The following is a 25,792-nucleotide window of genomic DNA, read 5'->3' as shown; positions in this document are numbered from 1 at the left end:
TTTTATGTGGGGCAATTGTCTGAAATGTTGTTGTAGAGGAATTCAAAGCTCATATAACTGACTGTTGCAGAATGTGCTGAAGGATGTGAAATGGGGTAGGAGGGGTTTGGAGGGGGCCTCTAATGGTGCTTGCTGTTTATTTAAGCTGGCCTGGCCACATAAACAGAGAGCCTGGGTCCGGACTCACGGTACAGACACTAATCCCTGCCTGTTTACTCTCAGTGGGGAGGGCTGTTTTTCCACAAAACAAGGCAAAAGGCCTTGATGAAAACTGGGCTAATTTCTGTTGACCTTTCCCCTGTTAGTGCAGTGTTTGGAGCACCGTGTTTGGACAATAAATCTCCGGGCCCGCAGCCAGAGATAGGAAGTATAGGATTTCAGGGTTGCTATGGAGACAGCCTTGGGAGGAATAGCGTGGACTGAGAAGTCCTCAAGAATCCCACTAGTCACTACTGACTGAGGCCTGTCCTCATAAGCTTTAAGCCGTGATGATAATGCACATACTGTATATTCTACCAAAGTTTATTTGAAATATCATTGACTGAGTGTTTGTGCTCTGTCTCCTCTCTCTGTCTCTCTACAGCTACGTTCCTGTCTAGCCTGGGCCAGTATGAGATTGCCATCCCGGTTCGCGTGGGGCCGCAGGGCGAGACCCTGGACACAGGGGATGGGGGTGCAGACAGCCCCAACCACCACCGGCGGAGCCGCCGCAGTGCTGAGGACCAGCAACAGGACCTGTCCCAGCTGTACTACCAGCTCTCTACCCCCACAACCAACTTTCTCCTCAACCTGACCCTCCAGGGGGGCCTGCTGTCCCGTCAGTTCCGTGTAGAGTACTGGAGGAGGGGGCGTCTGGCCTGGAGCCACCCTTACGCCCTTCAGTGTCTCTATGTAGGCCATCTGCAGGATCAGCCCCACTCTAGCAAGGTGGCTCTCAGCAACTGTAATGGCCTGGTAAGAACCTGACCCATCTAGTACTGCTAGCACCACTGGCCTGTTGTCCTATTGGCCTATTGTCCTATTGGCCTGTTGTACTAATTGGCCTGTTGTCTTGTTGCTCTGTTGTCATGTTCTGCTGTCCTTGGCCTCAGGGGACCCAGGGCTAATGGAGCTCCAGAGGAATCCTCTCCCTCTGAGTGTAACATTATGATTCTGTGTACTAGGATAGCTCTGACCCTGGATCCTGGACTAGACCAGGGCACCTGTCTGGACCACATGCTATTCTGGAGCAGTAATGCACTTGTGTAAACAAGGGATTACCAAAGCCCATTGTTATCACCAGACTTCCCCTGCTGGTCACAACTCATAATGTCACTAAGGCATGTTCACAGCTGGACGTCCAGACCATCCAGTAGCCAGCTAGCACCTCCGCCCACAGCAGACCCTTTTGAAATAATAAAATCAGTCAAATGACACAATTCCAATCTGCCTTTTGACACATGAAAGCATTCTTCTTATCAATCTATTCTTGTGATCCCTTTACAGCTAATAACTAATTGGGCCCATAATAACAGGGCTAAATGCAACCAATGATTAAATCTGCTCACAAAGTGTTAATAAGCCCTACGCGTAATTACTTGTGGTCAGACTAGCATAACTTAATTCAGCAGGGAATCCGCTGTGTGTCCACGAGAGCATCACTAAACACATTACAGGATTAGGTGCACTGTGAAAGTGTGCTGCTATTGTAGCGACTAGAGAGGGCCAGGGGGGAAACACTCACTGTGACCTCAGAGGCTGCAGCCAAGATATCTAATCAGGGGAAGTGTCTCCCTGTCTCCTCTCTGTGGAAAGACTCAGATAGGATCATTCTCCCTATGTATCTGACCTACAGACATGTCTGGGAGAGGTGAGGGCCTGTGCTTGTTTAGGCCCAGGTTGATGAGAAACTGATATGATTATCATCCCAGGCCAGGGATAGTTAAGTACTGTACTGTATCCATTGAGGGGAGGTGAGATGTTAGAGACTGGCTGTAGACAGACAGAGACCTCCAGTGTGCTACTGTAATAGGCCTGACAGTTACCAGAGATGTCAATTTTTGTCCTGTCACCACCAGCCTTCAGAGGGCCCCTGGCTCACCTCTGCTTCCCTGACTTTTCCAGCAGGGGGTGATCGTGGCAGGGGGTGAGGAGTATATCATCGAGCCTCTGACCCCGCCCGAAAACCTCACGAGGGGGGAGAGCCGCCCCCATGTGGTCTACAAGAGGTCATCTCTTCGCCACCAGTACATGGACCAATCCTGTGGGGTCATCGGTAGGTAGAGCTGTCTGGGTCCTGGGTACAACATGCCCCTTCAAACTCTCATGTTTCACGGGTTACCGATTAGATCAGCAAACAGTCGTTTATGATATCGGCTGTACAGCAGTCTCAGTTTACAGGACATAATAACCTGGTTTTAATACATGCACATTAATGTCACTCTTCTCAGGTGGTGTATCCTCTCTTCTCTCAATGTCATTAACCCCTCTTTATGACTGTTCTTCAGATGAGAAGCCAGGGAAAGGTATGGCCTGGTGGCAGAGGACTCTGAAGACACCTCCCAACCCCATCGGCCGAGGCCAGCTGCCTCTGAAGAGGTCTGTGAGCAGAGAGCGCTACGTAGAAACACTGGTGGTGGCCGACAAGATGATGGTGGGGTACCACGGCCGCCGGGACATCGAGCAGTACATCCTGGCTGTCATGAATATTGTAAGTTTCACATCGAGCCAGATCACTACAACTGGCAGGGTGGAAAACCTGGAAAATACTTGTCCTGTCCACTTTGTCTGTGTTTAGGATTGAGTCTAGGATTGTTGTTACTTTATTGAATGGTTCTACAGATAGTGTAGTCGAGGTCATAATGTGTAGTAGTATTGCTTCACAGGGTATCACTTCACACCCTGTCCATCAGATGGCTAAGCACACACTCATAAATGGTTGGCCTTATTTTACTGTTCCACACCAGGATGCATCCATCCTGTCACAAAATCCCAAACAGAAGAAATTAAAGTTTCTAGGTTGTAAGTGGTAGTGATGAATGATGTCAGCTCTTTTTAAGACTGGTCTTTTCTTGTTTCCCTGGAGGTCAGGTTGCCAAACTGTTCCAGGATTCTAGCCTGGGGAACGCAGTGAACATCGTGGTGACCCGTCTCATCCTGCTCATGGAGGACCAGGTATTCTCTTCTAGACCCATCCCGGAGAAACCTCTGCCTTTCAATGGGGTCTGCATCCATCCACCCTGCCTCCCCTCTGCATCTCACTCCTAGTTCAGTCCAGCCTGTTGTCTAGGCCAGCATCTATGAGCTCCTTGTTTGTGTCAAATTATTGGCTTAAGTGTCCTTCCTCCCCTGCTCCCAGCAGAAAATGTCTTGTAAGTGGAGCCATTTGCGGTGGTGGAGAGAGAGTGACCTGCCAGGCGGCCCAGCCATGACTGCACTTGTTGTTGCTGGTGACCTCTCGGGCTGTTGCTATGACGTACATTAGTGCCCTAGAAAAGTGCAAATAAAAAGCTAAATATGAAGCCGGTGCAGGCGGGCGTCACTGTGGTCTAGTGTTCTGTCCACCTGCTGCCTGGTGGTTGACATGAATGTCACGTCATGTTCTTGATCCCTGTCCAGTCCAGCAGGTCAGCCAGGCCACGGCACTGTGCTGCTAACGGCATGCGGTCAGGACAGGGTTACACTCTCTGGCCTAATGTGAACATTATAAGCTTCAAAGGGCATTAGAAAGGGTATTACTAGTGCGTTTGCAGTGAAGGTACTGTGGCAGTCTAATAACCTTTCCAACTCACCTTCTCTGTCATCCCGTATATGCTCAGGTTGACAGCCCCTGTCATCCCGTATATGTTCAGGTTGACAGCACCTGTCATCCCGTATATGTTCAGGTTGACAGCACCTGTCATCCCGTATATGCTCCGGTTGACAGCACCTGTCATCCCGTATATGTTCAGGTTGACAGCCCCTGTCATCCCGTATATGCTCCGGTTGACAGCACCTGTCATCCCGTATATGTTCAGGTTGACAGCCCCTGTCATCCCGTATATGCTCCGGTTGACAGCCCACGTCATCCCGTATATGCTCAGGTTGACAGACCCTGTCATCCCGTATATGCTCAGGTTGACAGCTCTGTCATCCCGTATATGCTCAGGTTGACAGTCCCTGTCATCCCGTATATGCTCAGGTTGACAGACCCTGTCATCCCGTATATGCTCAGGTTGACAGACCCTGTCATCCCGTATTTGCTCCGGTTTACAGCACCTGTCATCCCGTATATGCTCAGGTTGACAGCCCCTGTCATCCCGTATATGCTCCGATTGACAGTCCCTGTCATCCCGTATATGCTCCGGTTGACAGCCCACGTCATCCCGTATATGCTCAGGTTGACAGGACCTGTCATCCCGTATATGCTCAGGTTGACAGCCCCTGTCATCCCGTATATGCTCAGGTTGACACCCCCTGTCATCCCGTATATGCTCCGGTTGACAGCCCACGTCATCCCGTATATGCTCAGGTTGACAGACCCTGTCATCCCGTATATGCTCAGGTTGACAGCCCCTGTCATCCTGTATATGCTCAGGTTGACAGCCCTTGTCATCCCGTATATGCTCAGGTTGACAGCCCCTGTCATCCTGTATATGCTCAGGTTGACAGCCCTTGTCATCCCGTATATGCTCAGGTTGACAGCCCTTGTCATCCCGTATATGCTCCGGTTGACAGCCCCTGTCATCCTGTATATGCTCAGGTTGACAGCCCTTGTCATCCCGTATATGCTCAGGTTGACAGCCCCTGTCATCCTGTATATGCTCAGGTTGACAGCCCCTGTCATCCCGTATATGCTCCGGTTGACAGTCCTTGTCATCCCGTATATGCTCAGGTTGACAGCCCCTGTCATCCCGTATATGCTCAGGTTGACAGCCCTTGTCATCCCGTATATGCTCCGGTTGACAGCCCCTGTCATCCTGTATATGCTCCGGTTGACAGCCCCTGTCATCCTGTATATGCTCAGGTTGACAGACCCTGTCATCCCGTATATGCTCAGGTTGACAGCCCTTGTCATCCCGTATATGCTCCGGTTGACAGCCCACGTCATCCCGTATATGCTCAGGTTGACAGCCCTTGTCATCCCGTATATGCTCCGGTTGACAGCCCACGTCATCCCGTATATGCTCAGGTTGACAGCCCTTGTCATCCCGTATATGCTCAGGTTGACAGCCCTTGTCATCCCGTATATGCTCCGGTTGACAGCCCCTGTCATCCTGTATATGCTCCGGTTGACAGCCCCTGTCATCCTGTATATGCTCAGGTTGACAGACCCTGTCATCCCGTATATGCTCAGGTTGACAGCCCTTGTCATCCCGTATATGCTCCGGTTGACAGCCCACGTCATCCCGTATATGCTCAGGTTGACAGCCCTTGTCATCCCGTTTATGCTCCGGTTGACAGCCCACGTCATCCCGTATATGCTCAGGTTGACAGCCCTTGTCATCCCGTATATGCTCAGGTTGACAGCCCCTGTCATCCCGTATATGCTCAGGTTGACAGCCCTTGTCATCTCGTATATGCTCCGGTTGACAGCCCCTGTCATCCTGTATATGCCCAGGTTGAAATTGATAGATTTAGTCATTGATTAGCGCCTTAATTGGAAGACAATGGCTGTACATGCTACACATGACATCAGAGCTCAATTTCTCCGCTTCACAGAGATGTATTTTATATATATTTTTACTTTAGTTTATTTAGTAAATATTCTTTTGGAACTGCTGGTACGGGTGTTGTTAGCCCCGAGACAAGGTCGAGGGCTGGCAAACCGTTCCATTGCCACAGTAGCTGCATTTGTTTAAGCTGACACATCCATAACAATGAGGTAATGAGGCACGATTTCGCCTGGCAAAGAAAATGTGTTCTCTCGTCATACTGTTGTTCAGAGGAGCTAGCCAACAACACATCTAACAACATCTTTTCAAACTGAAGCTGGGAAGACTGCAAACTAGCTGCACTTTGTTTCATTGTACATTTTCTCAATTGACATTTCTTTGTATATAACCAATAAAAATGATGCCAGCTGATTCAGGATTTCAACTGGCTGAGAAACGCTGCCTGCCTATCTGTCTCTTCCCGAACCCTGACCCCTACATGTTCATTACTACGGGAGAGGAGATCGAATTTAAATATTGAAACAATGTTGCGAATGTCGGAGAGACAGACTGCAAGGTTTTTACAAATCTCCGTTGTTGAAAACTAAATGTTACTCTAAAAGACATGTGAGATAATGTCTAGATGCTTTTTATAGTGGAGATCAAGTTTATAAAGTGCCTGGCTGGGCTGATGAGACAGTGGATTGCGCAGTCAGATGGAACAGAGTAAATAGGCATTTTAATGTCATAGTGGTGGTAACTTGTGGAATAGACACCGGCTGGAATGCGCATTTAACCAATCAGCATTCAGCATTAGACCCAGCCGTTGTATAAAAGTTTGTTTTGTCCTATTGTGAAGAAAGTTTGAGGTGGAACACGCACCTGAATGAACTCCTGACTCCTTTCTATGCACACCAAAATTACAATCTGCTTGTCTAAAGTGCCTTTTGAAAGCCTAACACTGTAAGATTGCATTTTATTACTCAGATAGCCATGTTGACAATAGGGTAAGCTTTCAAATGATGCCCACTTGACCCAGACTGTGATTTATAGTATAATGAAAATGTTTGGATTGTGTAAACAACAGTAATCGTGTGATGGTGGGGACGCAGGTCTGTGTTCCAAACAAAAATCTATAAGTGTTCTTGCTTCAGTTCCTCAATAGTAAAGCTAGGAGAGCTACAAATAAAGAGCCTTAGAGTGGAAGGTTCTTTCCTTGAGCCATAAAAGTGCAATGCAATGACTTAGGAACTGTGCAGTTTGGAGAGGTGTGTGGCCACTTGGAGACACCAGTGAGACCTCTCACTCAAACCCTTGTAATTGTTTTTTCTTACCTAGTACAAACTGTATATTCAATTCTTATTACGTTTGCTGAATGTATCCAGGGTATTTAAGATTTCATTATTGACAAATGCTGTGAAAAGTACAGTAAATGTCAAATGCACATAAAATCAACAGTGTAATGTTTGGACTCAGTCTTGTCAGGTGAACTGTTGTGTCCTCACCTTTTGGTCTGATAATTTCACCAATTGCTACCATGGTCATGCATATGGTTTTAATATTTCTTCTGTAAGAAACATTTCATTTTGGCCCTATTCATATGGGCCATTTCCACGAGTTTAAGGGGCTAACAACCTGTTTGATTCATACCAGATAGCTGCAAATAAGCCCCTGACATTTGCCCCGAGTATACAGTATGTCATCTGACAAATAAACAAGTGTCATGATCATTAGCAGTAGTATTAGTATTATTCTTGCCGTTCGGTCTGTTGAAGTTGGGGTAACACCAAAAGTTGTCTCCCAGAGCAGAGACTTCCAGCTGAAAACTGCCCTTGGAAAACAAAACAGGCCAGCCAGCCCACTGAGCCCAGAGATGGATTGTGGGATATGACAATTACTAGTTATGTCATCACCATGTGCATTCCTGTGTTACGAGCATACTCAGCTGCAGCCAGGAGAGTATTCCCTCCCCCTGCCAGGGCGGCTAATGGCAGAGGGACAGCAAAGCAGTAGAAGCTCCTGTCCTCATCAGTCCAGTTCAATAGCCTCGTGGCAGAGGGCTGGGCTGCCCAATACTAGGCTCATTGCACAGCTATGGTTGTACTGATCAATTCTGTTTATGTAGGGGAAATTAATTATTGTACCACCTGGGGAATGTCTGTCTCATTACTCCCTCTGGCTTATAAATGATTGTCAGGTGGTGGCAGATAGTAAAAGTGGTCATACTGTAATTTGATTATTTCACTGTACTCTGTTCCTGAATATGTTGATTTCAGTATTCCCTCTCTGTCTCTGTCAGCCGACTCTAGAGATCAACCACCATGCAGGGAAGTCCCTGGACAGCTTCTGTAAGTGGCAGAAATCCATCCAGAACCGGAATGGCAATGGGAACGCCATCCCAGACAACGGCATCGCTCACCACGACACTGCCGTGCTCATCACCAGGTCAGCACTTACAGCACCGGAACATTCTTAGTGATTCAGTGTTCACAACTCTTGACTTTCGCGTAAAGCATTAATTGAGGCCAATGGGAAAATGTTGTGAAAATTTGAAGAGAAGTGCACAGATCTCAAGACAGAATACTGATCTAAGTACTGAAAGGCACCCTCTAGCATTGTCAATTGACTTTTTACATTTGTATTTAACGAGGCAAGTCAGTTAGGAACAAATTCTTATACGCAATGATGGCCAACCAAAATGCAAAAGGCCTCCTGCAGGGACAGGGGCTGGGATTAAAAATAAATTCAATAAAAATATAGGACAAAACACACATCACAACAAGAGACAACACAATGCTACATAAAGAGAGACCTAAGACCACAACATAGCATGGCAGCAACACATGACAACACTGCATGGCAGCAACACAACATGACAACAACATGGCAGCAGCACAACATGGTAGCAGCACAAAACAGGGTACAAACATTATTGGGCACAGACAACAGCACAAAGGGCAAGAAGGTAGAGACCACAATACATCACACAAAGCAGCCACAAATGTCAGTAAGTGTTCATGAGTCTTTGAATGAGTAGATTGTCCAGTTTGAGAGTTTGTTGCAGCTCGTTCCAGTCACGAGCTGCAGTGAATTGAAAAGAGTAGCGACCCAGGGATGTGTGTGCTTTGGGTCCCTTTAACAGAATGTGATTGGCGGAACGGGTGTTGAATGTGTAGGTTAACGATGCACATAATGAAACCTCTCTAGCCTAATTCCTTAATGATCCACCACTGTGTCTATTGGACAAACAAAATATATTGTGCTCAAATCCTTATTTACGGTTTTAGTAAGAACTGACTCAATATTCTGCCCTCGAGATGCCTCTAAGTTCACTGACACCTTCCTTGCCTCATGGCCTGTCATTTTCGCCAAGTGTGCGTTAGTGTCTGGTCCTGGAGTGACAAAACCTAGGCTGTTATGTTCAACTGAGCATCTGGAGATGGAATAGAGAGAGAGAGAGAGAGAGAGAGAGAGCACAGCTGCCTTGAATCTGACAGTCAAGAGCTGGGCCAAGGAAGCAAAGTGCAGTTTAGTGAGGCACTCTATTTAGGGGGGAAACAGCAGTGGAAACACAATACTGCATGCAGAGAGATACAACAGAGCACTACTCACTGAAAAACACTCCTCTGCCCATGCATGGGCCCCTGTTCCTAGTAGCTTGGAGTATCTTGGGATGTTTGGTCTGTGAGAACAGGTTCTTTATATGAAGACTTTTATCAAAGAGGGATGGAAAATTAAGTAACCATCCTTTTAGTGACCGTCCTTTTATTTCCTGCCATTGTTCAGACCGTATCAGTTACTTATCAGGTCTGCTATGTGTCCATAGGGCTTAGTGCCAGAGAGAGAGAGAGTGGGGGGAGGGAGAAAGCGACAGTGAGAGAGGAGAGTGTGTATGTGTGAGAGTCTTCGTGTTTGTGATGACATGTTTGAGTGCATTTTGCTGAATGTACAGTGGGGAGAACAGGTATTTGATACACTGCCGATTTTGCAGGTTTCCCTCCTTTTATCATAGGTACACTTCAACTATGAGAGACGGAATCTAAAACAAAAATCCAGAAAATCACATTGTATGATTTTAAAGTAATTAATTTGCATTTTATTGCATGACATAAGTATTTGATCACCTACCAACCAGAAAGAATTCCAGCTCTCACAGACCTGTTAGGTTTTCTTTAAGAAGCCCTCCTGTTCTCCACTCATTACCTGTATTAACTGCACCTGTTTGAACTCGTTACCTGTATAAAAGACACCTGTCCACACACTCAATCAAACAGACTCCAACCTCTCCACAATGGCCAACATCAGGAATAAAATTGTAGACCTGCACAAGGATGGGATGGGCTACAGGACAATAGGCAAGCAGCTTGGTGAGAGGGCAACAACTGTTGGCGCAATTAAGTTCAAGATGACGGTCAATCACCCTCGGTCTGGGGCTCCATGCAAGATCTCACCTCGTGGGGCATCAATGATCATGAGGAAGGTGAGGGATCAGCCCAGAACTACACGGCAGGACCTGGTCAATGACCTGAAGAGAGCTGGGACCACAGTCTCAAAGAAAACAATTAGTAACACACTATGCGGTCATGGATTAAAATCCTGCAGCGCACGCAAGGTCCCCCTGCTCAAGCCAGTGCATGTCCAGGCCCGTCTGAAGTTTGCCAATGACCATCTGGATGATCCAGAGGAGGAAGGGGAGTAGGTCATGTGGTCTGATGAGACAAAAATAGAGCTTTTTGGTCTGAACTCCACTCGCTGTGTTTGGAGGAAGAAGGAGTACAACCCCAAGAACACCATCCCAACCATGAAGTATGGAGGTGGAAACATCATTCTTTGGGGATGCTTTTCTGCAAAGGGGACAGGACGACTGCACCGTATTGAGGGGAGGATGGATGGGGCCATGTATCGCGAGATCTTGACCAACAACCTCCTTCCCTCAGTAAGAGCATTGAAGATCGGTTGTGGCTGGGTCTTCCAGCATGACGACGACCCGAAACACACAGCCAGGGCAACTAAGGAGTGGCTCTGTAAGAAGCATCTCAAGGTCCTGGAGTGGCCTAGCCAGTCTCCAGACCTGAACCCAATAGAAAATCTTTGGAGGGAACTTATAGTCTGTATTGCCCAGCGACAGCCCGGAAACCTGAAGGATCTGGAGAAGGTCTGTATGGAGGAGTGGGCCAAAATCCATGCTGCAGTGTGTGCAAACCTTAGGAAACACTGCCGATTTTGCAGGTTTTCAAATACTTGTTCTCCCCACTGTATGTTTTAGTGTGAGTGCGTGTCAGGGTGTGGACGCACCGACTGCCAGAGTATTCATTTTAGTAAACGGTTTATTTTCCTTCCTGTTCCCAGGTACGACATCTGCATCTACAAGAACAAGCCATGTGGAACCCTAGGTAGGACCTTTGGTTAAACCTGCCCGCACAGCCCAGGAGAGGGCTAACCCTGGGCACACACTGCACACACACAGGCTGCTTGTTGGGAAGCACTGGGCTTCAGTGTCAGACTGTATATAATCTAGCGATGCCAGGGGAGGGGATGTGACTCAGGAAACTGCCCTCATTTGGACTTTGCACTCCCTCCCTATTAAGTACCTACCTACCATATCTCTGCTGCAGCATGACTGACCAGCATGACTGACCAGCATGACTGACCAGCATGACTGACCAGCATGACTGACCTGCATGACTGACTAGCACAGTCTTCAAATGACATGTAGATGCAGAATTGTAGGTTTTAGTTAAGCATGTAAATGTATGTATTTTTTACTTGTATCACCCCTGTATGTGCTTCAGAATGCATGAATTGGAATTGACATGTATGTTAGAGACCGTATTGTGTGTCGCTCTTTCCCAGGTCTAGCTCCAGTGGGGGGGATGTGTGAGCCAGAGAGGAGCTGCAGTATCAACGAAGATATCGGGCTGGCCACAGCTTTCACCATCGCCCACGAGATAGGACACACGTAAGACGCTCACCCACGTCACCTATATCACCCTAATGTCCCTCACCACTGGGGCCCTGACTTGTCCCTGACCAGGAACACATTCAGGGCCCCAGTAACAGTTATAGTCTTCATCACCTTTGACAAACCCTTTGGTCTTTAGGCTCAGCTTCTGCTTTATGGACCTTGGCTGTTTCAATAAACCACTCTTTCATTGGTGTTACCTGTGACCCATCATAGGAAACCCTGCCCCTATCCTGGCTTCTGCCCCTGCCTCTCACCCAACTCACCCATTCCCCCCACCCCTGCGCTGACCTGGACTAAACTGGGCCAGCCTCTCACCCAACTCACCCATTCCCCCCACCCCTGCGCTGACCTGGGCTAAACTGGCCCAGCCTCTCACCCAACTCACCCATACCCCCCACCCCTGCGCTGACCTGGGCTAAACTGGCCCAGCCTCTCACCCATTCCCCCCACCCCTGCGCTGACCTGGGCTAAACTGGCCCAGACTCTCACCCATTCCCCCCACCCCTGCGCTGACCTGGGCTAAACTGGCCCAGCCTCTCACCCATACCCCCCACCCCTGCGCTGACCTGGGCTAAACTGGCCCAGCCTCAGTGTGAGCTTGCTATTAGATTAGAGCTGTACCAGAGGGAGAACCTACATAACTATGAGTTATTTCCATCAATACACATCTTGTTAATAGCTTTGTTTTTGTCATATTTATAACAAGTGGAACAAGTTACGAGTGTGGCTGGTACCGTTTATCATTCTGGGCCTACCTCCGGGCCTGGCAGTAGGCATGGCTTTTGTGCCTTCCCTCCAATACACTTTGTTTTACTTGCTGGCCTGGCGTACCAGCCGATCTGCCTCACTTAGTCATGCATACATATTTATCTAGGCGTATGCCTGAGTAACAACGGACATGCTCCACTAGACATGCTTGTCATTTCCAAACCTCTTCATACCCTGCCATGAAAGAGGATTCTGTTAGATTTGCTCTGATATTTTACTTTCAAAAGCCATGACTTGGTATCATTTTTGAAGGTCCACTAAGTAATTGAGTGTGCCATTTACCTACGTGTGGACACAGGCCTCTGAGGTATTTTCACAGGTGGCAAACCCATTGGTGCTCCCCCCTAATGGCTAGTCCAGGTACCTTTGAACTGGATGGGGTGCTTGTACCCTGGGGCTGTCTAGACGGTGGGCCTTGTCTTTTACAGTGCATATGGAAGTCTGTGTCAGACAGAGAGAGCAGAGCACAGAGACACTTTGCTGCCTGTTAAAATCTGCACAGGCCCAGTTCCGCACTCATGGTGTTAATATGATTTTAACAGGGAGAGGATGTTTGAGCAAAACATTTCCTTTTACTCGATACATCACCAATACCCACAATAACTTTTGCACTCATGCTCAGTCACCCAGGAGATATATCAACGCAGTACCATCTGTCTCCCTGCAGGTTTGGGATGAACCACGACGGAGTGGGCAACGCCTGTGGCTCCCGCAGTCAGGAGACAGCCAAGCTGATGGCTGCACACATCACCATGAAGACCAACCCCTTCGTCTGGTCCGCCTGCAGCCGAGACTACATCACCAACTTCCTGGAGTGAGTCTGACACTCACCTCCAATACACAGGATATTAAAGGGAGTTGCTGGGTTTGTGTGGACAGTGGGATAGATTAACTAGCTAAGTACATTGTGGGTGAGGTCAATGTTTGTTGGGCCTGTTTTCATTCTAGTCTCCTGTTTGTTTCCCTACAGCTCAGGTATGGGTTCATGCCTCAACAACGTCCCACCGAAGCAGGAGTTTGTGTACCCCACCACGGCCCCCGGCCAGGCCTACGATGCAGACGAGCAGTGCCGCTTCCAGTACGGAGTGAAGTCTCGGCAGTGTAAATACGGGGTACCTACTCACCTTCCTCTTCTAACTCGCCTGATAAGGCTGTATGGTCATTTTAATGGACAGAATGGACAGATCCATTCAGTACTATGTGTATGACCATGTAGAAATTATACTGACCCAAATCTTCTGATCCATCAGTACCACATGCACCGTATGTCCTCTCCCGCCTTCCCCTACTCCAGAGCAGACATGCGTTTCTCCTCTCCTCCGTTTGTAGGCCAGCTCTCCTCTCCTCTCTGGCATATCTCTGGCTCTCTGCCCACTGTGATCAGTGCAGCATGAAGGCAGACAGAGTAGCCACTGGATATACTGCTATTTATTTGTCTCCTAGCTAGAGTTGACATGTTCTTTTTAACCAGTCCCATTGGTTTTTGGCCCCATGTTGAAGAGTTTATGAAGAAGTCTTGTGCTATCTTTATTGTATGACATCTTTTTATTAGATGGTCTATTTTATTGGCCCGACAGCTGAGTGAACAGACATCTGGCACAAAATAGTACTTTATAGTGTCATTATCATTGATACTATGCAGTCAGTACAATAAAATACAGTGCCATAAGTTATTACCGTTGTAAAAGCCTTAAATACATTAGCACCACAGAGCCCAGAAGTAGTTGAACCAACCACTGGTGCCGTCTGCTCCGGGTCAGTGGGCCCTCTTGGCTGGGCTCATCAGGGCCTGTTGTCTCTATATGGTCTGAAATGGACACACTCTGACAGCTCTCCCTGTGTCTGCAGGAAGTCTGCAGTGAGCTGTGGTGCATGAGCAAGAGCAACCGCTGCATCACCAGCAGCATACCCGCTGCAGAAGGAACCATCTGTCAAACCAATACCATAGAGAAAGGGGTAAGCACTGGAATGTTCCATGATCAGCAGAAATGAGGGGGGGGTGGTGTTTGGTTTTTATTTCATTAGTCTTCTGTGTGTTACAGTGGTGCTATAAGAGGGTGTGTGTGGCCTACGGGACCCGGCCAGAGGGCGTGGACGGCGGGTGGGGTCTCTGGACCCCCTGGGAGGAGTGCAGCCGTACCTGTGGGGGAGGAGTGTCCTCCTCCATCCGCCACTGTGACAGCCCCAGGTGAGTGGTGCTGCAGATGGATGGGGATGTGGATCTCAACTCTGGCCATAGGACGGACAGTAGGCAGTGAATTCACAGCCACTGTAGAACTGTAAAGCCATTGGGTTGTGTCTGGCTGGCTCTTCCTAACTTGTTTGTGGAGGATGATAGATGCCAGTCTACCACCAATAATTTTAACATCCCACTATAATCACCCACGTGCAACAATGACAGCCGTATTAAAGGATATCAACATAGACCGTGGCAAACTGACTTTTTTCTGTTTTTACTGAGGAGTTAGTCTAATTGACTTGGATAGCTGAGTAATAAAAATACAGACTGTCAGAGATTGAAGCAGGGTGGTAGAGCGAGGCTAGCCAGGCGGGAGGAGAATAGAGCCCAGTGTGATTGGGGAGTTATTGTTCAATTGTACTCAGATGTGTTTTGCCTCTGCTTTTCTGGTTCCAGGCCAACGATTGGTGGAAAGTATTGTCTGGGAGAGAGGAAGCGCTTCAGATCGTGCAATATTGATGTGAGTGGGGGAGCAGAGCAGAGTGGAGAAGTAGCTCCCTCTTAGAGGCCTACAGTACCATCACCATACTCATCCTGGCCCGGTCCAACTCTACAGCTCTCAGACTGACCTAATTAACAGCAGCCTGCCCAGCCCAGAACTAATTCCCTCAGTGTGTGTGTGTGTGTGGATGTGTGTGTTTGGTGGAGTGTAGAGGCTTACTTTAAATGACTGCTGGGAGCAAAAGAGACAGGGGAGGGGATAAAGTGGATGTCTGATGTTGAGAGGCCTGAGATTTGACTGCCCCTCTGTGTGTCTGTCATCAGGAGTGTCCTGCAGGCTCTCAGGATTTCCGGGAGATTCAGTGCGCCGATTTCGACAACGTTCCTTTCCGGGGGAAATTCTACACCTGGCAACCCTACAGAGGAGGTGCGTACAGTAAGTGTGTGTCCCACCCTCCTCCACAGCAGACTGGGATACATCATTACAGAGGTAACTACACTGTCTGCTCGGTGGTCATTTCAGGTTGAAAACGTCTGTAGACAGTCTGCAGATATGGAGAAAGCTGACACATCTGCCTGGGAGTTCACAGAGAGTGAATAGTGCAGCAGCACATGGGGAGAGCTGAGCAGGAGAGTGCTGCCAGACCATGGGCCCAGAAAGGGAAGAGGGGAGAGCTGAGCAGGAGAGTGCTGCCAGACCGTGGGCCCAGAAAGGGAAGAGGGGAGAGCTGAGCAGGAGAGTGCTGCCAGACCATGGGCCCAGAAAGGGAAGAGGGGAGAGCTGAGCAGGAGAGTGCTGCCAGACCGTGGGCCCAGAAAGGGAAGAGGGGAGAGTGCTGCCAGACCGTGGGCCCAGAAAGGGAAGAGGGGAGAGCTGAAAAGAAGAGAGGAGAAGGGGAGAGACGAGGAGAGGGGAAAGCTGCAGACAATCTCCTGTCTGGCTAGAATTCCTGTGCTTGATGAGCGCTGCTCTGGATGCGAAAGATAAATACTTTCGACGACATAGCTGCTTTTAATCTACCAGTCCAATAACATAATGGCTTACAGAGGGGCCCTCTCCAACTCCAGGCAACAAGTGCTCCTTTCATCAAGTCAGCTGATTTTACAATGGAAATCCCTTGCAGCTGTTAAAATACGAGTTGTGCCACAGTCTGCCCTGCGTTAGGGCCATATCACACATCCCAGCCCCCTTCTCTCTACTCACTCACTCTCTTTCTACATTCCTCCCTATTTCTCCCTCTATTCTGCTTTCTTTCCCCCTCTCTCTTGCTCTTTCCTCTCTCCTCTCTGCTGCCTCTCTCTTTCCGTCTGTCCTGTAGTTGGACACCTCTAGCAGACCATCGGGCTCGGCTCAGACAGCCAAGGATAGTTCATTAAAAAAAGCGTGCAGCGTTTTAGCAGTCACATACATTTTTTTTCTGAGGCATAAGCCATCCACATTGTTGCGCTTGGTCCAACAACTTTCGCAGGCTGCCTTCCTTCAGCAGGCCCCCCAAGTCAGTCAGCCATCCAGCCTACAAACCTGCTTAGCTTCAGACTGGAGGCAAGCCTGCCAAAGCACAGTACCATGGGAGTTTGAGTTTTCCATCATCCCACAGCTTTGTTATCCGCAAGCCTCACAGGCAGCACATACTGTACCTGTTTCAGCGGTGCCAGCACAAACAGAGCCCAAAAGAGATTTCAACAACTTTTCAAACAGTGGAACTAGCTGGAAATGGGTATACTTGGCTTGTACACAGCCGTGGCAGTATTAGATGATTTGTCACAGCCTATAAAGTGATATGTTAGACTATGGGCTGCTCTCCCAGCTCACAGGGGGGTTGTGGGCTGTGATGCCAGAGCACCCTGGCTAAGCGAGAGGCTTCATGGGAGGCCAGTGGAAAGGCACTCTGCTGCCTGCCTGGTCCTGACTTGTCAGCTGGTTCCACTGTGCTGCCTGCCTGGTCCTGACTGTCAGCTGGTTCCACTGTCTTGCCTGCTGGTCCTGACTGCCAGCTGATTACCCTGTGCTGCCTGCCTGGTCCTGACTGTCAGCTGGTTACCCTGTGCTGCCTACCTGGTCCTGACTGTCAGCTGGTTACCCTGTGCTGCCTGCCTGGTCCTGACTGCCAGCTGGTTCCACTGTGCTGCCTGCCTGGTCCTGACTGCCAGCTGATTACCCTGTGCTGCCTGCCTGGTCCTGACTGCCAGCTGGTTCCACTGTGCTGCCTACCTGGTCCTGACTGCCAGCTGGTTCCACTGTGCTGCCTACCTGGTCCTGACTTGTCAGCTGGTTCCACTGTGCTGCCTACCTGGTCCTGACTGTCAGCTGGTTCCACTGTGCTGCCTACCTGGTCCTGACTGCCAGCTGGTTCCACTGTGCTGCCTACCTGGTCTGGACTTGTCAGCTGGTTCCACTGTGCTGCCTACCTGGTCCTGACTGTCAGCTGGTTCCACTGTGCTGCCTACCTGGTCCTGACTGTCAGCTGGTTCCACTGTGCTGCCTACCTGGTCCTGACTTGTCAGCTGGTTCCACTGTCTTTCCTGCTGGTCCTGACTTGTCAGCTGGTTCCACTGTGCTGCCTACCTGGTCCTGACTTGTCAGCTGGTTCCACTGTCTTGCCTGCTGGTCCTGACTTGTCAGCTGGTTCCACTGTGCTGCCTGCCTGGTCCTGAATTTTGCCCAAATAATTAACACTTATTTCTACTCTCACATGACCAGAGCCTGGCCAGGTTATAAAGCATGGAAACTGTGTTGACTAAAGGGTGGTGGTAAGTAAAGTGAGACAATGGCTGTGTTGTGATGTATGTGTGTTGCATTGTGTGTACGTGTTTGTGCTATGTGCCTATAAAGTGATATGTTAGACTATGGGCTGCTCTCCCAGCTCACAGGGGGGTTGTGGGCTGTGATGCCAGAGCACCCTGGCTAAGCGAGAGGCTTCATGGGAGGCCAGTGGAAAGGCACTCTGCTGCCTGCCTGGTCCTGACTTGTCAGCTGGTTCCACTGTGCTGCCTGCCTGGTCCTGACTGTCAGCTGGTTCCACTGTCTTGCCTGCTGGTCCTGACTGTCAGCTGGTTCCACTGTGCTGCCTACCTGGTCCTGACTTGTCAGCTGGTTCCACTGTCTTGCCTGCTGGTCCTGACTGTCAGCTGGTTCCACTGTGCTGCCTACCTGGTCCTGACTTGTCAGCTGGTTCTACTGTCTTGCCTGCTGGTCCTGACTTGTCAGCTGGTTCCACTGTGCTGCCTGCCTGGTCCTGACTGTCAGCTGGTTACACTGTGCTGCCTGCCTGGTTCTGACTTGTCAGCTGGTTCCACTGTGCTGCCTACCTGGTCCTGACTGTCAGCTGGTTCCACTGTCTTGCCTGCTGGTCCTGACTTGTCAGCTGGTTCCACTGTGCTGCCTACCTGGTCCTGACTGTCAGCTGGTTCCACTGTGCTGCCTGCTGGTCCTGACTGTCGGCTGGTTCCACTGTGCTGCCTACTGGTCCTGACTTGTCGGCTGGTTCCACTGTGCTGCCTATCTGGTCCTGACTTGTCAGCTGGTTCCACTGTGCTGCCTACCTGGTCCTGACTTGTCAGCTGGTTCCACTGCTGCCTACCTGGTCCTGACTGTCAGCTGGTTCCACTGTCTTGCCTGCTGGTCCTGACTGTCAGCTGGTTCCACTGTGCTGCCTACCTGGTCCTGACTGTCAGCTGGTTCCACTGTCTTGCCTGCTGGTCCTGACTTGTCAGCTGGTTCCACTGTGCTGCCTACCTGGTCCTGACTGTCAGCTGGTTCCACTGTCTTGCCTGCTGGTCCTGACTTGTCAGCTGGTTCCACTGTGCTGCCTACCTGGTCCTGACTGTCAGCTGGTTCCACTGTGCTGCCTGCTGGTCCTGACTGTCGGCTGGTTCCACTGTGCTGCCTACTGGTCCTGACTTGTCGGCTGGTTCCACGGTGCTGCCTATCTGGTCCTGACTTGTCAGCTGGTTCCACTGTGCTGCCTACCTGGTCCTGACTTGTCAGCTGGTTCCACTGTGCTGCCTACCTGGTCCTGACTGTCAGCTGGTTCCACTGTCTTGCCTGCTGGTCCTGACTTGTCAGCTGGTTCCACTGTGCTGCCTACCTGGTCCTGACTGTCAGCTGGTTCCACTGTCTTGACTGCTGGTCCTGACTTGTCAGCTGGTTCCACTGTGCTGCCTGCCTGGTCCTGAATTTTGCCCAATTAACACTTATTTCTACTCTCACATGACCAGAGCCTGGCCAGGTTATAAAGCATGGAAACTGTGTTGACTAAAGGGTGGTGGTAAGTAAAGTGAGACAATGGCTGTGTTGTGATGTATGTGTGTTGCATTGTGTACGTGTTTGTGCTATGTGTTGGGTCGGCCCATAGTGCAGATGTGCTGGCGTTTCTGTGCTGAGACATTGATTGGCCTTGTCAGCCAGTAAGAGAGCTCAGTGTGGTCGCTGGCATGCTCTGGAATATGGAATAAATGAGAGCACCTGTCAGTGCACAAATAACACCCTCCCCCCCTCTCTTTCCTCTCTTTCCTCTCTCTCTCTCCCTCTTTCCTCTATTTCCTCTGTCCCTCTCTTTCCTCTCTTTCCTCTCTCTCTCTCCCTCTCTTTCCTCTGTCCCTCTCTTTCCTCTCGTCCCTCTCTTTCCTCTCGTCCCTCTCTTTCCTCTCGTCCCTCTCTTTCCTCTGTCCCTCCCCCCCCCCCCCCCCTCTCTCCCTCTCTTTCCTCTCCCCCTGTCCGTTTTTCTGCAAGTCTGCAGGATTTCCACATTCCAGTTTCCCAGGGAATTTGCTGAGAGTTGCACTGTTTCTGTTAGCGCCCTCTCCTTTTTGTTGTTGTGAGTGTTTGACCCCACCGTGCTGTTAGCGCCCTCTCCTTTTTGTTGTTGTGAGCGTTTGACCCCACCGTGCTGTTAGCGCCCTCTCCTTTTTGTTGTTGTGAGCGTTTGACCCCACCGTGCTCTTAGCGCCCTCTCCTTTTTGTTGTTGTGAGCGTTTGACCCCACCGTGCTGTTAGCGCCCTCTCCTTTTTGTTGTTGTGAGTGTTTGACCCCACCGTGCTGTTAGCGCCCTCTCCTTTTTGTTGTTGTGAGCATTTGACCCCACCGTGCTGTTAGCGCCCTCTCCTTTTTGTTGTTGTGAGCGTTTGACCCCACCGTGCTGTTAGCGCCCTCTCCTTTTTGTTGTTGTGAGCATTTGACCCCACCGTGCTGTTAGCGCCCTCTCCTTTTTGTTGTTGTGAGCGTTTGACCCCACCGTGCTGTTAGCGCCCTCTCCTTTTTGTTGTTGTGAGCGTTTGACCCCACCGTGCTGTTAGCGCCCTCTCCTTTTTGTTGTTGTGAGTGTTTGACCCCACCGTGCTGTTAGCGCCCTCTCCTTTTTGTTGTTGTGAGCGTTTGACCCCACCGTGCTCTTAGCGCCCTCTCCTTTTTGTTGTTGTGAGCATTTGACCCCACCGTGCTGTTAGCGCCCTCTCCTTTTTGTTGTTGTGAGCATTTGACCCCACCGTGCTGTTAGCGCCCTCTCCTTTTTGTTGTTGTGAGCATTTGACCCCACCGTGCTGTTAGCGCCCTCTCCTTTTTGTTGTTGTGAGCGTTTGACCCCACCGTGCTCTTAGCGCCCTCTCCTTTTTGTTGTTGTGAGCATTTGACCCCACCGTGCTGTTAGCGCCCTCTCCTTTTTGTTGTTGTGAGCATTTGACCCCACCGTGCTGTTAGCGCCCTCTCCTTTTTGTTGTTGTGAGTGTTTGACCCCACCGTGCTGTTAGCGAAACCAAGAGCCTCAGAACCCACAGCCCTGATCAGTCCCAGACCTTAGGTGGTAGAGGGGTGGCACAGACAAAGAGGGGGCAGAGGGGACAAAAGGGTTGTGTGTCTGTGTGGATAGAGGGAGTGAAGGGGGGACTTAATCACAATCAGCTGCTTGTTCTCTTGATGTTAGCAATCCAAACTGTGCTCTCTCCCCTCTATAGCCCCTCCACCTCCCCACTCTCCTCTCTGTCTTTGGCACCTGAGTCCTTACAGCTGTGGGAGAACAAACTAACTGTGTCGAACCTAAAACTCAAAATCCCATTAAAATACCATGCAGACACATTAGAGCAGCCCGGGGTTTTCTCAGTAATGGAGGGGAATGGCTGGAGTAATTGTGTTGTCTTCACCCAACAAGAGGCCTCACGGCTGAAAGTGCTAATAAAGAGCGAAGTGGAAGCGATTTGTTTTCGTGTTTGTGATAACGTTGTGTAATGTTGTAAACTCGACACAGCAGCAGTGCAGCTCAAAATCGCAATGCGTAAATGTGTTTGAGCAATGAAATGGTGTGAGAGTCAGAGTGTATGCCATTTAAAATGCTGAGTCTGGTGGTGTTGTCTCTGCTTGCTGCTGCAGATGGGATCCTATAGACCAGGGGTGGGAAACTCCAGTCCTCCAGGTCTCACACTTTTCTCCATCCCTAGCAAACACAGCTGATTAATCAAATTCTGCTTCTCTGTTTATCATATATGCATAGTCACTTTAACTATACATTCATGTACATACTACCTCAATTGTCCCGACCAACCAGTGCCCCCGCACATTGGCTAACCGGGCTATCTGCATTGTGTCCAGCCGCCCACCAACCCCTCTTTTACGCCACGGCTACACGATACTGCTACTCTCTGTTTATCATATATGCATAGTCACTTTAACCATATCTACATCTACATTTTGTTCCTTGTTGTATTTAGTGTTCAGTTTATTAAAGTAATGATGAAAACTTACCACGCTGCATATTGGTCCGATCCTTCCTACTCCTCCTCAGAAGAGGAGGACGAAAACCGTTACAACACTACCTCAATCAGCCTGACTAACCAGTGTCTGTATGTACCCTCGCTACTGTATATACCCTCGCTACTGTTATACCCTCGCTACTGTTATAGCCTCGCTACTCTATATAGCCTCGCTACTGTTATAGCCTCGCTACTCTATATAGCCTCGCTACTGTTATAGCCTCGCTACTCTATATAGCCTCACTACTGTTATATCCTCGCTACTGTATGTAGCCTCGCTACTGTTATATCCTCGCTACTGTTATATCCTCGCTACTGTTTTAGCCTCGCTACTGTTTTAGCCTCGCTACTCTATATAGCCTCGCTACTGTTATATCCTCGCTACTGTTATATCCTCGCTACTGTTTTATCCTCGCTACTGTTTTAGCCTCGCTACTCTATATAGCCTCGCTACTGTTATAGCCTCGCTACTCTATATAGCCTCGCTACTGTTATAGCCTCGCTACTCTATATAGCCTCGCTACTCTATATAGCCTCGCTACTCTATATAGCCTCGCTACTCTATATAGCCTCGCTACTGTATATAGCCTCGCTACTGTTATATCCTCGCTACTGTATGTAGCCTCGCTACTGTTTTAGCCTCGCTACTGTTATAGCCTCGCTACTGTATATAGCCTCGCTACTGTTATATCCTCGCTACTGTTATATCCTCGCTACTGTTATATCCTCGCTACTGTATTTAGCCTCGCTACTGTATTTAGCCTCGCTACTGTTATATCCTCGCTACTGTTATATCCTCGCTACTGTTATATCCTCGCTACTGTATGTAGCCTCGCTACTGTTATAGCCTCGCTACTGTTATATCCTCGCTACTGTATTTAGCCTCGCTACTGTATATAGCCTCACTACTGTTATATCCTCGCTACTGTATGTAGCCTCGCTACTGTTATATCCTCGCTACTGTTATATCCTCGCTACTGTTATATCCTCGCTACTGTTTTAGCCTCGCTACTGTAAATACCCTCGCTACTGTATATACCCTCGCTACTGTTATATCCTCGCTACTGTTATATCCTCGCTACTGTTATATCCTCGCTACTGTTATATCCTCGCTACTGTTATATCCTCGCTACTGTATTTAGCCTCGCTACTGTATATACCCTCGCTACTGTATATACCCTCGCTACTGTATATAGCCTCGCTACTGATATACCCTCGCTACTGATATACCCTCGCTACTGATATACCCTCGCTACTGTTATACCCTCACTACTGTTATACCCTCGCTACTGTATATAGCCTCGCTACTGTTATAGCCTCGCTACTGTTATAGCCTCGCTACTGTATGTAGCCTCGCTACTCTTTTATCCTCGCTACTGTATTTATCCTCGCTACTGTATTTATCCTCGCTACTGTATTTATCCTCGCTACTGTATTTATCCTCGCTACTGTATTTATCCTCGCTACTGTATATATCCTCGCTACTGTATATAGCCTCGCTACTGTATGTAGCCTCGCTACTGTATATAGCCTCGCTACTGTATATAGCCTCGCTACTGTATATAGCCTCGCTACTGTATATAGCCTCGCTACTGTATGTAGCCTCGCTACTGTATGTAGCCTCGCTACTGTTGTGGCCTCACTACTGTATGTAGCCTCGCTACTGTTATATCCTCACTACTGTATGTAGCCTCGCTACTGTTATATCCTCACTACTGTATGTAGCCTCGCTACTGTTATATCCTCACTACTGTATGTAGCCTCGCTACTGTTATTTTTCACTGTCTTTTTACTGTTTTTATTTCTTTACTTACCTATTGTTCACCTAATACCTTTTTTGCACTGTTGGTTAGGGCTTGTAAGTAAGCATTTCACTGTAAGGTTTACACCTGTTGTATTCGGCGCACGTGACAAATAAACTTTGATTTGATTTGAAATTGCATTCTAAACTGAAGATCATAATTAGGTGACTATTGGAGTCAGGTGTGTTAGCTGGGGCAAAACTGTGACGCCAATCAGGCCCTCGAGGACTGGAATTGCCCACCCCTGCTATAGAGGACCAGCTGCTTCTCTGGTCAACTCAATCTAGCTCTTAATCATGTTACTGTATGTGTTGTTTACCAAAAGTATTACCTGACACCTAATGAAACATACAGCTCTCAATAACCTCTGACTTATTTCTGATGGTATTTTCATGTCCTTCCCAAAACACCAACCATCTATGGGATCCTAGATAGGACCTTCACAGTTGCTCCTCTCACCACCAGCCTGTACTGATGACAACAGGCAGGATGGGTCCATGGACTCATGCTTCTTACGCCAAATCCTAACTCTGCGATCAGCATGACGCAACAGGAACAAGGATTTGTCAGACCAGGCAATGTTTTTCCACTCCTAAATTGTGCAGTGTTGGTGATCACATGTCCACTGGAGCTACTTCTTCAATGTTTTTAGCTGATAGAAGTGGTACCTGGTGTGGTTGTCCGGCTGTAATAGACCATCCGTGACAAGGACAGACGAGTTGTGCTTTCCGAGATGCCGTTCTGCACACCATTGTTGTACTGTGCCTTGTACTGCGTAGTTATTTGCCTGTTTGCGGCCCGCTTGCACAATTCTTTCCATTCTCCTTCAACCTCTCTCATCAAAAAGCTGTTTTTGCCCACAGGACTGCCGCTGACTGGATGTTTTCTGTTTGTCACACCATTCTCGGTAAATCATAGACACTGTCGTGTGTGTGTGAAAATCCTAGGAGGGTGGCTGTTTTTGAGATACTGGATCCGACACGCCTGGCAACGACGATCATACCACGCACAAGTTGCTTAGGTCACTCGTTTTGCCCATTCTAATGTTCAATCGAACAGTAACTAAATACCTTGATGGCCGTCTGCTTTATATAACAAGCCACGTGACTCACTGTCTGTAGGAGCGATCCATTTTCGTGAACGGGGTGGTGGTGTACCTGTCCGGTGAGTGTATATTGTTGTTTACCCAAGAGTATCACAAACAATGAATGAAAATAACAATGCACAGCTCTTCTAAACCTCTGACATGATGGTATTGTCAAGTCTGGGTATTTGTTGTTTACCCAAGAGTATTACGTAACAACTTATGAAACCAACAGCTCTTAGCCTGCGTTTACACAGGCAGCCCAATTCTGATCTTTTGCCCTGTTATTGGAAAAAGAGCTGATCTGATTGGTCAAAAGACCAATTAGTGGAAAATATCAGAATTGTTCTGCCTGTGTAAACCCAGCCTTAACTGACAAGATGATATTGTCACATCCTTGCCAAAACACCAGCGATCTAGTCAAGACCTATTTCTATAATGGCTGACGTGTAGACCTAGAGACGTGTAGACCAAGAGACGTGTAGACCAAGAGATGTAGGATTGTGGGTTTAAGTACTTCTAGGTTACCCCCCCCCCCACCCCCCCCCCCCCCCACCCCAAATTTGCTACAGAATCTAATCCGGGATCTATTTGTGTTTGTATTGAACTATTGTCTCATGTTCCTCTTCTCTGTGCTGCTCTGTTGTCCAGGTGGAGTGAAGTCCTGCTCTCTGAACTGCCTGGCGGAGGGATATAACTTCTACACAGAGCGTGCTCCGGCTGTGGTGGACGGGACCCCATGTCGGGACGACTCTCTCGATGTCTGTGTGAATGGAGAGTGCAAGGTGAGACTGCTCCGTCCTTTCTGTCCTCTCCTCTCATTTAACTCTCCTCTTGGTTGTCTTCTTAAAGTAGTATTGCCTTTCAGATGGTGTTGCTCACTGCTCACACAAACAATGCCGATTGTTCCCCCATTCTGTTGTTTTTGGATGGCTTCAGAGCCTGTCAAGAAGCAGAGTGGCTTTGGACTGGGAGGGGAGGAGGGAAAAATGAAATACTCTTGCTGAATGACACCAAACCACAAAACATCTGAATTGTTGTTTTGTGGTTTCCTGCAGCTATGTGGAGCAGAGCTAGATTTCATTAGGCAATTGAACGGCCATCCCTCTCTCCTCTCTTGGGCTTTGTTTGGAGTTGTC

The 25,792-nt window shown here is 48.8% G+C and overlaps 1 protein-coding gene across 3 annotated transcripts in view; it reads left to right on the top strand.

Moving 5' to 3' along the window:
* Positions 1 to 25,792, top strand: part of adamts10 (ADAM metallopeptidase with thrombospondin type 1 motif, 10) — a 53,619-nt gene that overhangs the window by 8,105 nt on the left and 19,722 nt on the right. For 2 of the 3 annotated variants that reach the window (XM_036978114.1, XM_036978116.1), the window contains 14 exons: positions 584 to 954; positions 2,104 to 2,254; positions 2,487 to 2,689; positions 3,070 to 3,153; positions 7,912 to 8,057; positions 10,962 to 11,005; positions 11,466 to 11,571; positions 13,013 to 13,159; positions 13,316 to 13,457; positions 14,194 to 14,301; positions 14,388 to 14,533; positions 14,981 to 15,044; positions 15,350 to 15,461; positions 25,305 to 25,438. In XM_036978114.1, coding sequence (XP_036834009.1) covers positions 584 to 954; positions 2,104 to 2,254; positions 2,487 to 2,689; positions 3,070 to 3,153; positions 7,912 to 8,057; positions 10,962 to 11,005; positions 11,466 to 11,571; positions 13,013 to 13,159; positions 13,316 to 13,457; positions 14,194 to 14,301; positions 14,388 to 14,533; positions 14,981 to 15,044; positions 15,350 to 15,461; positions 25,305 to 25,438 — 1,958 coding nt within the window. The remainder of the gene's footprint in view (positions 1 to 583; positions 955 to 2,103; positions 2,255 to 2,486; positions 2,690 to 3,069; positions 3,154 to 7,911; positions 8,058 to 10,961; positions 11,006 to 11,465; positions 11,572 to 13,012; positions 13,160 to 13,315; positions 13,458 to 14,193; positions 14,302 to 14,387; positions 14,534 to 14,980; positions 15,045 to 15,349; positions 15,462 to 25,304; positions 25,439 to 25,792) is intronic. The other variant, XM_036978115.1, reaches the window with a different exon arrangement.

This window comes from Oncorhynchus mykiss, chromosome 5, assembly GCF_013265735.2.
Source record: "Oncorhynchus mykiss isolate Arlee chromosome 5, USDA_OmykA_1.1, whole genome shotgun sequence".
NCBI classification, from domain to species: Eukaryota; Metazoa; Chordata; class Actinopteri; order Salmoniformes; family Salmonidae; genus Oncorhynchus; species Oncorhynchus mykiss.
Note: the sequence above shows the minus strand (reverse complement) of the source record. Positions and strands in the feature narration are given on the sequence as shown.